The 15,068-nt window shown below is 45.6% G+C and overlaps 1 protein-coding gene across 1 annotated transcript in view; it reads right to left on the reverse strand.

The window, feature by feature from the left end:
• Positions 1-15,068, reverse strand: part of COL9A3 (collagen type IX alpha 3 chain) — an 87,414-nt gene that overhangs the window by 1,616 nt on the left and 70,730 nt on the right. The window contains exons 26-31 of the mRNA XM_075901075.2: positions 11,389-11,433; positions 9,281-9,313; positions 8,177-8,323; positions 5,368-5,422; positions 4,362-4,544; positions 1,418-1,495 (exon numbers count right to left, since the gene is read on the reverse strand). Coding sequence (XP_075757190.2) covers positions 1,418-1,495; positions 4,362-4,544; positions 5,368-5,422; positions 8,177-8,323; positions 9,281-9,313; positions 11,389-11,433 — 541 coding nt within the window. The remainder of the gene's footprint in view (positions 1-1,417; positions 1,496-4,361; positions 4,545-5,367; positions 5,423-8,176; positions 8,324-9,280; positions 9,314-11,388; positions 11,434-15,068) is intronic.

The following is a 15,068-nucleotide window of genomic DNA, read 5'->3' on the forward strand; positions in this document are numbered from 1 at the left end:
CTACCAGACCAACCCAGCAGCCTTCCAGCTGCTCTGCCTCAGGCGTCCTGATTCAGCCGCTGCTGAAACTGACCAGGGCTGACTCCAGGAAGCCCGGGGCAGAGCAGCTCTGCCTCTGGCTTTCTGGAGTCAGCCGCTGATCAGTTTCTGCAGTGGCTGACTTGGGGACACCTGGGGCAGAGCAGCTGGGGTGCTGCTCGGTTGGTCCAGTAGCGCCGATGAGCGGCGCTGTGGGACCAACCCATCAGCACCCCAGCTGCTCTGCCCCAGGCGTCCCCAAGAGCACCTGGGGTGCTGACAGGTTGGTCTCGTGGCGCCAGGGGTCGGCGCTACCGGACCAACCCGGCAGCACTCCAGTTGCTCTGCTGCAGGCGTCCCCGATTCAGCCGCTGCTGAAACTGACCAGCAGCGGCTGAATCGGGGACTCCTGGGGCAGAGCCGGACTATCAGAAGGGAGGGCTATGAGGGGTCTGGGGTAGCATCCCCCCCACCCCAGACCCCTCATAGCCCCCCCCCTTCTGATAGTCCGGCATATCTGATAATCCGGCACCCCCTGCATCCTAAAGGTGCCAGATTGTCGGAAGTTTACTGTATATGTTTTGTTAATCTTTAAGGTGCTGTAAGACTATTTTAAGTTTTTCCAGTTACAGGCTAACTCGGCTACCCCTCTAAAGCTATGGTAAATATGGTAATGGTTTGAGCCAGAAGATAAATTTTGCTCTGTTGTAATGGTCTAAACTTGGAATAATTGAACTGGATTTAGACTGGTATAGCTGACAGCATAAGTTTATAGTTATTCCTACATATATGTCTGTCTGCTTATTTTTAGGACTGCCATACTTTGCTGAGGCTGATGATTTCAAAACTGACTTTCCACATGCAACACAGTCCCAATAACAGCCTTTATTCTAGCCTATAGTGGTTGTTGCTTTCTTGATGTTCAAAAATGTGTAAGGCTGGGATTTTCACAAAATCTGAAGAGAGTTATGTGTCCACACACTACTGAATTTTAATGGGATTTGAACACTTAATTTCCTAAAGTCCTTTGAAAAAATCTCAGCTAAAAGTCTTAGAGGATCTTCAGCTTGGCCTCTAGTTTTGTACCTGCTATCAGTTGAAGATGAAATAATAGGATTCATGTGGGTTGAGTCCCAAAGGTGCAAATGGAAAGTCAATGGGAGTTAAATGCCAACTCTCATTTGTCACTTGGAAAAATCTTCCCCTTATCTCTTGCTACTGAATTTTTAGGTGCAGTAAAAATGTGCCTCTAAGATACATGGGCTTAATTATAGTATGAAAAGTTCAATCTGGGAGGAGATCTGTCTAAAAACAAAAACATATTCCTGAATAGACAGGTGGTATCCATATTACTGTTATCTGGGTACTTTTTGTCATATTAAATACTGCATCAGCTTACCTTGAAGTCCTTGATCTCCATCAGGCCCATCAATACCTAAGCCCATGGCTCCTTTGTCTCCCCTTTCACCTGTATCACCTGTAATGATGTAAACATGTTAATTTAAATAATAATTTACAGAGAACAATCAACTTAACCCTCATATGTGAGAAGGAAAATCCCATCAGCATCAATAGTAATGTGAAATTTAGTGCCAAGAAGCTGCCTGCATGGATTCAGTTGCCAGATCTGGGCCTCAGATGTGCACATTTTGCAGTTTCTTCATTTCTTGGAATTTACTATTTTTTTTAAAGTTATAATATCATTATAATTTGCTGCATCTTAATATTGTACATTCTCACTATTGTAACTTATTAGCCAATCAGATCTTTTTACCATTGTCCATTCTATATATAATTTATTTTAGAGTGTGTCTGTCTCTGTGAGTCCGTCCATCTGTTCAAGAACTCCTCCTAAATCATGCCTGGGCAAAATACAGCCTGTAGGCTGGATCCGGCCTGCCAAGCCACCACAACCGGCTCGCAGACATAGTGGGGAGCCCTAGGCAAACTCCCTGCTTGTCTTGCCCCACCCACACACTGCTCAGAAAAGCAGCTGCCGGGCTGCTTCTCTTTCCAAATGGTGAGCCCAGAGGGGATGGTGGAGAAGGCTTCCGGCGCTACCTGTGCCCCCAGCACAATCCCATTGGCCAGTTTCTGTCCAGAAACCAGACAATGGGAGCATCCTGTTTGAATAACAGGTAGCACACAAAGCACCATGACTACCTCCCCTCCTCCCCTTGAGACCCACTTCCTCAGACCTCCTGCAAAGGGGGTGCTGCCAGGGCCAGCACATGGAGCTCCAGCCCCCTCCGGATATGCTGGAGGGCAAGGCTGGCTCCAACAGCCCAGCCTCCTGGGGGGTCGCCACTGTCCAGGGACTGCAGCCCTGGTCCCCAGGAGGACCTACTAGCCCAGGAGCACAACCCCAGCCTCTTAGGAGGAGCTGCTGGCATGGGTGGTCCTTGTAAGCTTCCCCTCCCCCAGCCCCTGTCCCGAGTCCTGCACCTCCCACCCCGTGCCCTGAGTCCCCCTCCACACCCAAACCTCTGCCCAGACTTCTGCACTCCCACCTCCTGTCTGAGCCTAGGGATGTAAAATCCCTTTAAAATGTTAACTGGTTAAACTATACATTTAACCAATTATCTGACCCGCCTCATCACCAGTTAACCAGTTACCCCTTTATATACCTACCTCAATCCCCACACACACCGAACCCTGTGCCCTCAGCTTCCCCAACCCCTGACCTCACTCCAGGACCCTCAAACTGCTGCCCTGAGCCCCCAACACACTCTGCCCCCTTGGCCCTGCTCCTGCACCCCCACCAGCTTTTTATTCTAAGAGAAGACAGAAAACTACAAATATTGTCTACCAACAAGCTCCATCTAATATTTGAATCACTTTCTTCTTGGAGAAGTGGCTGTGCAAGGGTGTTCCTGTTTTATCTGATTAGAAAGTTGGCAACACTAACATGTACTAGTGGCTTCCAAAAGGTGAAAGTTAAATTACAGGCAGTCCCCGGGTTACGTACAAGATAGGGACTGTAGGTTTGTTCTTAAGTTGAATTTGTATGTAAGTCGGAACTGGTACATATTGTAGGGGAAACTCTAGCCAAACATTTTTTTTAGTTTTGGATAGCATAGGGAAAGGTTAACTCCCCTCTAATGTTTGTTTTGCTGTCTGTTCCCCTGTTCAGAAGATTTCACATCTATTTCTGTCCCTGTGACAAACTCAGGACTAAAGGAGTAACTCATCAAATACCAAACAGCTCTGCACCATGCTTTGAGCTAATAGCTTTATTTCCACACACCACCCAGGGTTCTAGGAGGAGGGTCCTTTTTTTGCTAACACAATGAGGCCAGCACTTTGTTTGTTTTGGTGGAGTCTTTGTTTGCCCAGGGAGCCCAGCATGTATAGGGGGAGGAGGGGCGGAGAGGCTGCTTTTGTCTGCTGTTCGGCAGCCTGTTGCTCAGGGGAGGGGGCAGCCTGTTGCTGGCAGGGGGGGAGGGGGGAGGCGTGCAGGATGCGAGGCCGCGGGGGGGGGGGCAGCGGGCGTGGGGAGGCACTTTTCCTCTGCCCTGCAGCTCTGCGGGATCCCTGTCCCTGTGGCCAGCTGCTGCAGGCAGAGGCCAGTTGGAGCCGGCGAAGAGGAGGAGGAGGTGGATTCTAGGACCCAGGTGAGCGAGCCCCGGGGATGCTGCTGCGCTCCGGAGCCCGGCATGTATAGAGAGGAGGAGGGGCGGAGAGGCTGCTTTTGTCTGTTCGGCAGCCTGTTGCTCAGGGGAGGGGGCAGCCTGTTGCTGGCAGGGGGGTGGGGGTGGGGGGGGCAGCGGGCGTGGGGAGGCACTTTTCCTCTGCCCGGCAGCTCTGCGGGACCCCAGTCGGAGCCGGCCCGAGGAGGAGGAGGATCCTAGGACCCAGGTGAGCGAGCCCCGGGAATGCTGCTGCGCATGTGCGGGAGTTGCCTCACCCCGTTCGTTCGTATCTAGGGATCCGACAAGTCGGATCCCCGTAAGTCGGGGACTGCCTGTACTGCAGAACCAAGCTCTTTAGTGTGCTGCCCCCTAATGTTTTATCTCATATCACAGAGGAGTTATACATTACATTTGGAAACAATGAACAGTCCAATGGCACCTGGAGTCTAACAAATATGTTAGGTCATGAGCTTTTGTGGGTAAAACTCTGATTTATCTGATGAAGTGGGTTCTGCCCACTAAACCTCATGACCGAATGTATTTTTTAGTCTCTAAGGTGCCACAGGACTGCTCATTGTTTTTAAAGCTACAGCCTAACCTGGCTACCCCTCTGAGACCTTACATTTAGGAGTCTGGAAATCTTCAAACGCTGCATTTGCTTTTAGCAACTGTTACCAATTTGCAAGGTTTGCACATTAATTGTAAGCTCACCTCTGGGACCAGGATCTCCAAGTTCTCCTGTCGGCCCTCTATATCCTGGTGGACCACGAGCACCAGGATGACCAACACTTCCCATTGCACCAGGTGGACCTGGGGGACCAGCTGGGCCAGGTCGACCCATCAGTCCAGGCGCTAAAGGCCTTCTCAGATTAGCAGCTAACTGTGCAATTTGTTCTGAGAAAAAGAAAATAACAAAATCAAAACTAAGTTCTTTTGTTCTATGCCCTAAACCTGTGTCTGAAGTTTCAAAACTTTTTTCTGCCACCAATTGCAACCAATCAAAAGTGAAGTTTATAGGGTCTGGATTTCCACTAATAAAAAAATTGTACAGTGCAGGCAGAATTATTTCAGATGCACATACAACACCGACTGGCCTCATGGGAGCTACATGCACATCTGAAGTTAGAATCTGTCCTGGTAACCCAGAACTGGAGATGCCTTGAGCTGAAGATGACAAAAAACATTTTGCATTATACTAAAACCTCTGGACTCATGGGGTGTTTTTTGCCACAAATCTCTAAACACTTTGCAAACTTATTTTTTCTGCTTTTGTGTTATTTCTTAACTAAATAAAAACACGTATTTTTTGAAGAAAACTTTAAGGAAAATTAATACTCAAGTAATTGAAAAAGGGTAAAAAAACTGGCTAGTTTTCATTTCTGCCATAAAAATTGAATTACATGCAAGATGTAAAACATTCCAAAAACATAAAATAATTTCTTCAAAGCAATATTTTATTGCTTTCTCAAGACTCAAATCCCATGACCTTTGGCATCATAAAACAGCAACTATATCAATGAGCCATTCATTGAATGGAAACTATACTTTGTAATGACTGGCTACTAATATAAGTCCCATTGCAATGGAATTCCCAATGACTCAGATTATTATGATAATTGTCAAACTAAGTAGAAACAAGTGTGCTCTAACTATAAATTATAGCTTTATTCTAATGCAGAGAATAATTAAAATTCAGTTATCTCCCAGTTATACTCACCATTTATCATTCCCCCACAAAGTTCTCTTATGTGTTGTTCACTGGCCTCTTTACCCTGTAATTACACAAAATCTTATTGTTAATTGTCATCAAACTATTGATCCCTGAAATAAACTTATTTTTAATAGAGCTGCAAAATAAATCAGAAGAGCTTTGATTAAGAAGAAAGAGTAGTTTCTTCAGAATATAGTTTCTGCCATAAGGTCCTATGAGGCTGGTAATATTATGTAGTTGATTTGAAAGTTAGTAAGAATGTTCTGATGTTAATGTTCCAAGTCATGTATTTAATTTGTTGTTTATTTGGCCTTTATTAAAAAGTGAAACTCAAGCTTGAGGAAAATAAACAAAAACCTAATGTGAGTAATATTATAATGACCTAACAGGAAACAGGTTTGCATTTTAAAGTTGTTGACATCTATTAATTTATCTTCTTATTACTATCACAGTTTGGGAAAACAAACATAATGCCACAAATCACATCTAACCCCAATGAATGCAGGTAATCCCTAATAACACATCACACTGAGCGGAAACTAATCCTTAAAAGGTACATGTTTTTGGAAACGGGTTTTAATTCTGTGCTTGTAAATTCTCTATGCACACTTATTTGTACAAATAAATTGTTTTCTGCACATCTGGTAGTTAGATGTGCAATTACCTGATTTGCATGTATAAATAACAGTGGTGGAAGTGCAAAATTAGAAGCTGGTGTAATGTTGGTAACCTTTAATTTGTTCGTGTTTGTGCAAATAATTTTGCTTCTAATTTTGCATGACAATTCTGGGCACAGTCATTTGAACCTGCAAAGCTGAAGTCCAGGTTAAATGTCCCTTTAATCTTTGGCTCATAATGTTTAAATGTTAAAATCCACTACAGTAGGCATTTTCTTTTCTGATCTGACCAGTTACCAATATTAACACACTGGAACCAATTGCTCTCTGAAAACCCTTAGCAATTGAGACTTACGTCATTTAGTGTTATCCTTAAGATAAATGTATAGAAGGCAGGCCGAGCTTTTATATGCATTTTTATGTTACTTCAATGCTGGATTGGCAGCCTTGGAGATAGACAGTTTATATTTATTCACAGACCAGGAGCAACACAGGTAGTGTCAGAGCATGCTTCTTCAACACTACTTCAACATGACTCAACCTTACTTTGGAGGGACAAGCAGGTACTTCAATCTCCCAGCCCTATTCATTCTTTGGCCCATCTGACGGGGCCACCCCAAGACAACCAAGTAATATCAGCTATGAAGTCATTTTGGTGGTGTGTGGATATTTGTCCATTGGGAACTGGACTGAGAACACCCAACACATTTTACAGTCTGCTGATGGTGAACACTGCAATCTAAGCCCAGGGTTAGTAAAACCTGAGTTTGTAGGTCCTAGGTTTGTTAACGTAGGACTTAAGTGTCTACACTCATTTGTAATCCCAAGTTAGGAATTGCTGAACCTCAGATTTCAACTTGGGGCTCCACCATCTGCACTAGGGATGTTAAATATCGGTTAATTGAATAGTCGAGTAACCTCAAAAATTCTTATCGGTTAGTCGACTATTCTATATTCCCAGAGGCGGGGCCAGCAGCCTCACTTCTGAGGAGCCCCCTGCCACTCCAGGCTGCTGCCTCTCTATCAGAGGCAGCAGTGCAGGCTGCTAGGCAGGAGCTGGTCTGTGAGAGAAGCCAGTTTAAAAAACAGCTCCCCTCACGAACCAGCTGCCAGTCAGCCTGTGCTGCTACGTCTGATAAAGGTAGCTTCCAGACCCAATGTGAGCTGGAACGGAGCCGGGCTTTAAATGTAGAACCGCAGTAGGGGCAGGTACCAGACCCATTTCAATCTAGGACTGAACCAGACTGCTGGCCAGCCTGCTAAAAAATTTACTGGCAAGTGGGGGGGTGGGAGGGGAAATGCGAGTAGTCTACAGCATTAACATATAAGCTTTGGCTTATGGATTAATCGGTTAATCGACTACACAATTACATTCCTAATCTGCACTGCGTGATTGAGGCTTGTGTTCACCCATATCCCAGACCTCCTAGGACCCTCCCCCAAAATGTGGCCATTCTAGCCCTTTGTTCATGGTGCAATGTGGGAAAACTTGATTGCCCACAGAACTTCACTATCCATAGGCCAAAGGACATCGACCCATGGGAGTATTTTTGGTAGACTTCCAGAGCATGAGTCCAGTGGGGCTACATCTACATTGCAGAGCAATAGGGCTTGTACCCTGGGTCCCACCTTGACTCAAGCTGGATCCACTATCTCTGTGAATCCTGAGACACTGGGTCTGAGCCCAGGATTAATGTGATTTGTATGTAAACAGAATTGGGTTTAGACTTAAGCCTGAGTTCGAATCCTGGGCTTATATTGCAGTGCAGACATACCCTGAATGTCCATGAGATGGAAAATTTCATTTACTTCTCCCCTGCCTCAGATCTGAACCAGCGATCTAGAGCTACCGAGTTCCATATCTTATTACAAATTCCTTAATCACCCAGTCTCCCAGAGACTGGCATTATTTGTTTATTTCTGCCATTGAGGACCTCGGTTTTGCTGACTTAGAGCAAAGGAGATCTTTCCTGGCAGCCTATTAGCCCAATTTGCTTCAAAATCCTCATCACAGGAACTGCTGCAGCAAGTGCCATAAAATGTGTCCATTGGTGAACAAAGGGCCAAAAACGTATCTTGTAAATTTATTCTAAACAGAATCAAGCCTGCACTCCAGTCCGTAGTAAACTGGTCCTGCCTGCTGCCCACTCACCCATTTTTCAGTGCAGGACTGTGCTCGAGCAACAGATGATACTTACTGGAGGACCGGGTTTTCCAGTGATGCCAGGGATACCTTGCTCTCCCTGGTAGCCCATAGGTCCTGGATGACCTGGAATCCCTTGCATGCCAGCAGTCCCGTTAGGTCCTTGTATTCCTTTAGGACCCAGCTCGCCTCTGTTTCCTGACTAAGGAGGGAGAAAAAACCAAACAGCTTGAAACAGGAGGTTTAGCACATTGTTACACCTCCATAGTGTTTCTTCGTTAAGCTTTTCTTCCAGCTTCCTTGTTTTCTCTCTTACTGACACAACGGTTATGCTGACCACGTGCCTTCCTCATCTTGCATCATGGGCTTACACGTCTATCATGTTTAAGAGGCATGTTTTAGGCCATACTCTATAATGATGTAGTGGAAACAGTGCAAGCTGCAACGGTGTTCAAACCATCCCAGTGACGTAAACAGGCCACACAGTAGTAGATTTACCTCCTGGCTCTCGGGACACCCTTCTGGGAAACCATGTCAGACTCAACAATGTTGACGCTTGCTTGCTTTCTACCGTAGCGTGGACTAGCCTTAGATTTCAAGCACGGAGACCGAACCCTTCCTGGCTTTTGGCACGTCACCATTATAGCAACCGCAATTAATCCCCTCTTGAGAGTGCTGCATATCTGAGACTGCCAATGGCTAAATTTCTGGCTCATTAAGAAGGGCTGGGAGCCACAAAGCGACCTGCTAAGAGTTTTGAATAAATTGTTTTTCACATTAGGCATTTTCAGCAAGAATCAATGGGATTACTTCTGTGGTTAATGTTATGCCTGGACTTAAGTGCACTGCTGGATGGGGTTCCTTGTACATGGCCCCGTGCTGCACTGCTGAGTTTCACTCCCACAGACAGGTGTGGGATTTACACTCACAACTTAGGTGGTCGTCCTTGAAGACAAGCCCCAGAATGGGCATGAAAAATCACAGTGGTCAGAAGAAAGGGTCACATAATAGCTATAGTAATGGAGTGGAGTCCAAAATGAAGGACAATGCCACCTTTGACGTTGCATAACCCAATGACATCAAAGGCTGCGTAGGGCTGTAATAAGCGCGTTTGGTTCCTTAACGTTGCTGTGATGCTCGGTCTGAAATGGACACTCACCTCTCCCTTCTGTCCTGGGGGGCCGAAAGGACCCTACGAGAAAGGGGAAGTATTTTATTCTTTGCCGAACAACAATAAAGGAAACATCCTTAAACCTTTGTGTCCCACACCTAATGCAACGGGATTCCTGAGCAGGGATTGAGTTCGACATCCATGTAAATAACAACACTGCCCACGGAAGCCAAAGGGCACTGACAGGAGGGAGGATAATTCCATTGGTACCTTTCTAGGTCAGACCCAACATTGGGTTGGCAGAATGCCTCAAAGGGTCATGTGGCAGCGCCTATGCCACAGGCGTGGCTGGGCTCACCTGCCTGCTCCAGGCACTGCAGTCTCTAGGCTACCATGCCCACTCAGGTTTGGCCCAGCCATTGTGAGGACTGGGATCCGGGTAGGCCAATAGGATGAGTGGCACTAGAGTCCCATCAGCCAGGTCACAGCTCCACTCTCTCAAATTTAGTCCAGTCCTGGGGGCAGGACCACGCCTGAGCAGCGCTGCCATCCTGGAGATTGCAATGCCCAGAGCAAAGAGTCAAGCCCAGCTAGCCCCAGGCCACAGGAGCTGCCCTTATGCCAGATAGGATCCAACCTCCCCTACTAGGGAGCAGGATCCGACTGAAACCACCCCCAACACCTCCACTCTCCGATTGTTTACTGGGTTCTGACAAGCCATAAACATTTACCAATGGATCCAGAGTCAAGAAAGGCTGAGAACCCCTGTGCACCCTGCCGATCTGGAGAGCAAGGCTGGGCCCATCAGCTCAGCAGTGCAATTCCGCTCACAGCTGGAGGGTCGGGTACAGCAACTGCGCTGGTGAGGAACACTTGGTCACTTCACTTTTACTACAGGTTGAACCTCCCCAGTCCGACACTCTCTGGTCTGACAACAGCCAGGGTCCGGCATGATTTCCGTTAGCTGGATGTCCACTTATCATGGGCATGGCCAAGTTTCCTGTGGGTTCATAAAGTTTGTTTACAGCCACCAGTCCTGGCTCTCAGTGTTCTGTGCTGTTATTTAGCTTTAATTCACCCCAAATGGCTTTTTAAGAGAGCAGTAAGCCGCTGGAGTGTTGGTAATGCTGCTAGACACTACTGACTTCTCATGGGCATGTCTCGACTGCCCACGGCTTTCGAATGAAGCTATGCAAATTTGGTGTGAATCTGCATATCTTCTTCCAATCCCGTTTTTGGAAGAGTTTTTCAAAAAAACAAAACAAAACAAAACAAAAAAACTCAGCACTGTCTAGATGCGGTTCTTTTGAAAAAAAACAAAACAAAACCTTTTTTTCAAAAGAATCCTTTTTCCTAAAAAAAATGAGGTGTACAGGGTTCTTTCGAAAAGGGTTTTTTTCCCCAAAAGAACCGTGTCTAGACTGCTTTTTTTTTCCAAAAAAACTCTTCCGAAAACGGGATTGGAAGAGATATGCAAATTCGCACCGAAAGCCGCGGGCAGTCTAGACGTGCCCCAGAGTTCGGCAAATTCTCTGGCTCAGCAACGGTCAACTCCCAAGGGTGCTGGACTAGAGATGCTCAACCTGTAGTAAAACTAGAGGGGAAGCCTCCTCACCTGTATAGACAGGGATTCATCATTAGACCCACCAGTCCAAATTCAGCCTTGGTGCTAGCAGCCAGGACTCCTTTGGAGATTATCACCCTCGTATAAGGGGGCTGAACTTAGCTCCGTAGCAGTGATAGCTCCCTGTGAATGCAGGCGTGGTCACCCTAAAGACCCAGGAACAGAAGGGGCTGTCGGATTTTACACACTTTGCAGTGAACCTGGCCTCCCTGAGGGGTAGAAACGAATCCAAGTGAACACTAACTGTAGCCTGGGGTTTGGGTCTGGAAAGCTCACACCAGCTGTTGAGTGTTGCTTCAGAGTGGCGAGGTGAGAGCTAAGGGACACAGTGAATGGAATACGTGGTTTGGTTTCACAGGACACAGCTCCTTTTCCGCAGTCAACGGTGTATCTGTAGCCTTTGGAGCCCTTGTGTATTCCATGGTGGGAGATTTTAAGTCATTGATTCAGGTTTTAATGATCATTGATTCATTAATCTCTGGGCCCCCAATGTTGGCTAATGTTACTTCTGTTTTGATTAAACGACACCTACCAGTTCTCCTTTGTCGCCTGACAGGCCATCTGCTCCAGCAGTGCCCTGAAAATGCACCACAGTTAACACCTGAGAATCTCACCAGTGGGTTTGCACTAGTTATTCACAAACATGCGCTACACTTTCCATGAGTGATTGATTCTGTCAGGGCCCAGTCCTTGGAGCCCTGAAGTCCCCCTCCCCCCCCCGAGGATTCACCGCCCTCTTGCTGTCACAATGGGACTTGGCAAACAGAGATGGTCAAATTAAGGCACATGCCACAATAGCTGTTCTGCTGCGGTGAGTGGCAACACTGATAAAAGGCAGCCTTATGCAAGAACTTGGAGCTCTTTGCAGCAAGCTCACTACAGCAAAAATGTAGTACTTCTATGTGACTTGAGCAAGGGCTGAATCCACAGGAGACAAGGTCCCAGCGATGATGAGCATCCTCACAGGTATCTAGAGTTAACACCCTTCACCCCAGGAAGATAGTTCCATGCTAAATCTGTACATCAGAGTAAATTCCTTATTTAAGTACATAGGAATAGCCATACTGGGTCAGATCAATGGTCCATCTAGCCCAGTACCCTGTCTACCAACAGCGGCCAATGCCAGATGCTCCAGAGGGAGGAAACACAACAGGTAATCCTCATATGATCCCTCTCCTGTCACCCATTTGCAGACAAACAGAAGCTAGGGACACCATTCCTACCCATCCTGGCTAATAGTCATTGATGGACCTAACCTCTATGAATCTATCTAGCTCTTTTTTGAACCCTGTTAAAGTCCTACCCTTCACCACATCCTCTGGCAAGGAGTTCCACAGGTGCTGAGTGAAAAAAAACTTCCTTTTGTTTGTTTTAAACCTGGTGCCTATTAATTTCATTGGGTGACCCCTAGATCTTATATTGTGGGAATACATAAATAACTTTTCCTCATTCACTTTTTCCACACCAGTCATGCTTTTATAGACCTCTATCATATCCCCCCTCAGTCTCCTCTTTTCTAAGCTGAAAAGTCCCAGTCTTTTTAATCTTTCTTCTTATGGGACCCATTCCAAACCCCTAATCATTTTTGTTGCCCTTTTCTGAACCTTTTTCTATGCTAATATTATTTTTTTGAGATGTGGCGACCACATCTACATGCAGTATTCAAGATGTGGGCGTATCATGGTTTTATATAGAGGCAATAAGATATTTTCCGTCTTATTCTCTATCCCTTTTTTAATGACTCCTAACATTGTTTGCTTTTTTGACAGATGCTGCACACTGAGTAGATGTTTTCAGAGAACTATCCACAATGACTCCAAGATCTCTCTCAAGTAGTTGTAGCCAAATTAGTCCCCATCATATTATATGTATAGCTTTTAACTGAGGATGTTTCCTGAAAGCAGATTGTTGAATTAATTAAGCTGGAATATATGGGCTTCAAGAGTTAAGGTGTTAATAAGACCCTGTTATGGTTTAACATTAAATATTTGGGATTTGGTATACATGGTGAGTAGCATAGCAAATCACTAAATGTTATTTTAACCTTTTATTAAGGAGCCAGAAAAGAAGGAAAAACAAAGCACTGAAATGTAAAGTACTTAGTAAAGCTTTATGCTGAGCTGGCAAGACTTTTTAGATAGGAAAAGCTCCCTTGTGTGACCGTTTTTTAAAATGCTATTAAAGATGGTATTAACTATCCTTTTTTTGGGGGGGGGGGTAAGGTTTGCTGAAATGGGCTGGTGCTTTCATGCTGCGGTCGTTAAAAGTCTGATCCTGTATCCTAAGAACACTAAATAAGACAGACAGGCAGAGAGACAGGCACACAAAGAGAGAAAAGAACAGCAACTACGAAAAGACAGTTTCCATCTCTGGTGTTGACATTCACTTGCAGTCTCACTGCTGGAAAACACAGGCACATCACCCTGTTTCATTAGCCACATTGGATCAGGCAAACTTACTAGCACTGGGCTGTTTAGGGCATTGATTTTAGTGGCCTCTTTCGGGAGATAAGACTTACAGCAGTATTGCAAATTATGTAGTGTTGGCCAGCTATGGCAGACGCCAGTGAGATAAAAGGAGAAAGGAGAGGGGGCAGGAAACAGGAGAAAAAGGTGGGGAAGGAAAAGGACAAGTGGGTGGGGAGGAAAGAGAGAAAGACAAGATCTCAAATCTCACGTAGTATCTGGGATTTCGCTAGAGCCGCTGGAAGTGGCAGTGTTATTTGGGTTCCATTTTTTGGCCTGATTTGGTCAGGACAGCTTTCAGGATTGAGATGAAGAAGGTCCAGAGACCCCAGAGATCGTGGGAGTGTCAGCCATGATGGTGAAGTTCACTCCCCTAGCCAAGTTTTCTCCCCAAACTCTCTTTCTTTATAGATCCTCTGCAAAAGTGATGGGTGGAATATCCATCCCCTAATTATTTTGCCTAATTTATGACACCTCAAATTTTGGCGTATTAATTTTGGGCCTCAAACTATCTAGTTTTACAAGCATTTCAACATAATCCGTGAGGCCTTTTTGTTTGGATTAATTCAGCTTCTCTGTCGTGCCTTTCCCCATCAACATCTGTTGTAAGGTTATTGTAACATCTTAGGAACTTACACCCATTTATCACAGTTAGTCTCACAATTAGGGTAAACGTGTAGGTCCAATGATCACAATGAGCCTCTGAAATAAAATACAAGGGCTCTGCCCCGGGCTTCCTGAAATCAGCTGCTGATCAGTTTCAGCAGCAGCTGACTTGGGGATGTCTGGGGTTCTTAAGTTGAATCTGTATGTAAGTCAGAACTTGTGTCCAGATTCAGCTCCTGTTGAAACTGATCAGTTTCAGCAGCGGCTGAATCTGGATGCCAGTTCCGACTTACATACAGATTCAACTTAAGAACAAACCTACAGTCCCTATCTTGTACGTAACCCGGGGACTGCCTGTATAATCCCTTTTCCTTTAAACCAACAGATGGCGTCAGTTACTCGGGTAAGAAGTGAGACAGTATATATGCAGCCTGTTGGTATTCTACACGTTTCGGATGCCACTCAGAACAGCACTGCCACGTGGCTTGTGTATTGAGCACGGTTACAGTAGATACTAAGCCTCATTGTGTTGATGGTAAAATTGGGACTTTAAAGTCTTTTTTAGATTTAAGCTTCACAGACCCTGTTGAGCTTAGACTGAGCCTGCCTGCCTTTAGCAATAAAAGGAGGATAGGAAGCATAACATATAAATCATTGATGGGGGTGCATTCCACTGTCTGCAGAGATGAACCGCATTCCTCCACTGGTGTAAGTTACACATTCAAAGGAAGGTCATGAATCGAAGCAATCCGAACATGCACATTCGGAAGCAAAAGTTTATTAAGGACTAAATGTTCCTACCCACTTCAGAGTCAATCTTTGGGGGGCAAACCCTGCCTGACCATTCCCAGAGGGAGCGCCCCAAAGGCAATAGGCTGACTTGTATGTTTACAGTTCTTGCAGTTTACTTGCCACAACCGTGACTGGACGATAGACACACCAGGCCTGGCATTTCAAGATATACAATGTGCACAAACGCGATCAGAAGGAAAAAGGATTGGCCTGCGCCTGCCGCATAACGTGTTCATGTTCATTGGCAGGAAAGCTGGTAATGCTGTTGATAAGCTGTGATCAAGCCACACGCCAATCATATTAGTAGACTAAAATGAAAAAATAACCAGAAAAGGAAAGATCAACTCTT

This window comes from Pelodiscus sinensis, chromosome 17 (genome assembly GCF_052426305.1).
Source record: "Pelodiscus sinensis isolate ZL-2025 chromosome 17, ASM5242630v1, whole genome shotgun sequence".
NCBI classification, from domain to species: domain Eukaryota; kingdom Metazoa; phylum Chordata; order Testudines; family Trionychidae; genus Pelodiscus; species Pelodiscus sinensis.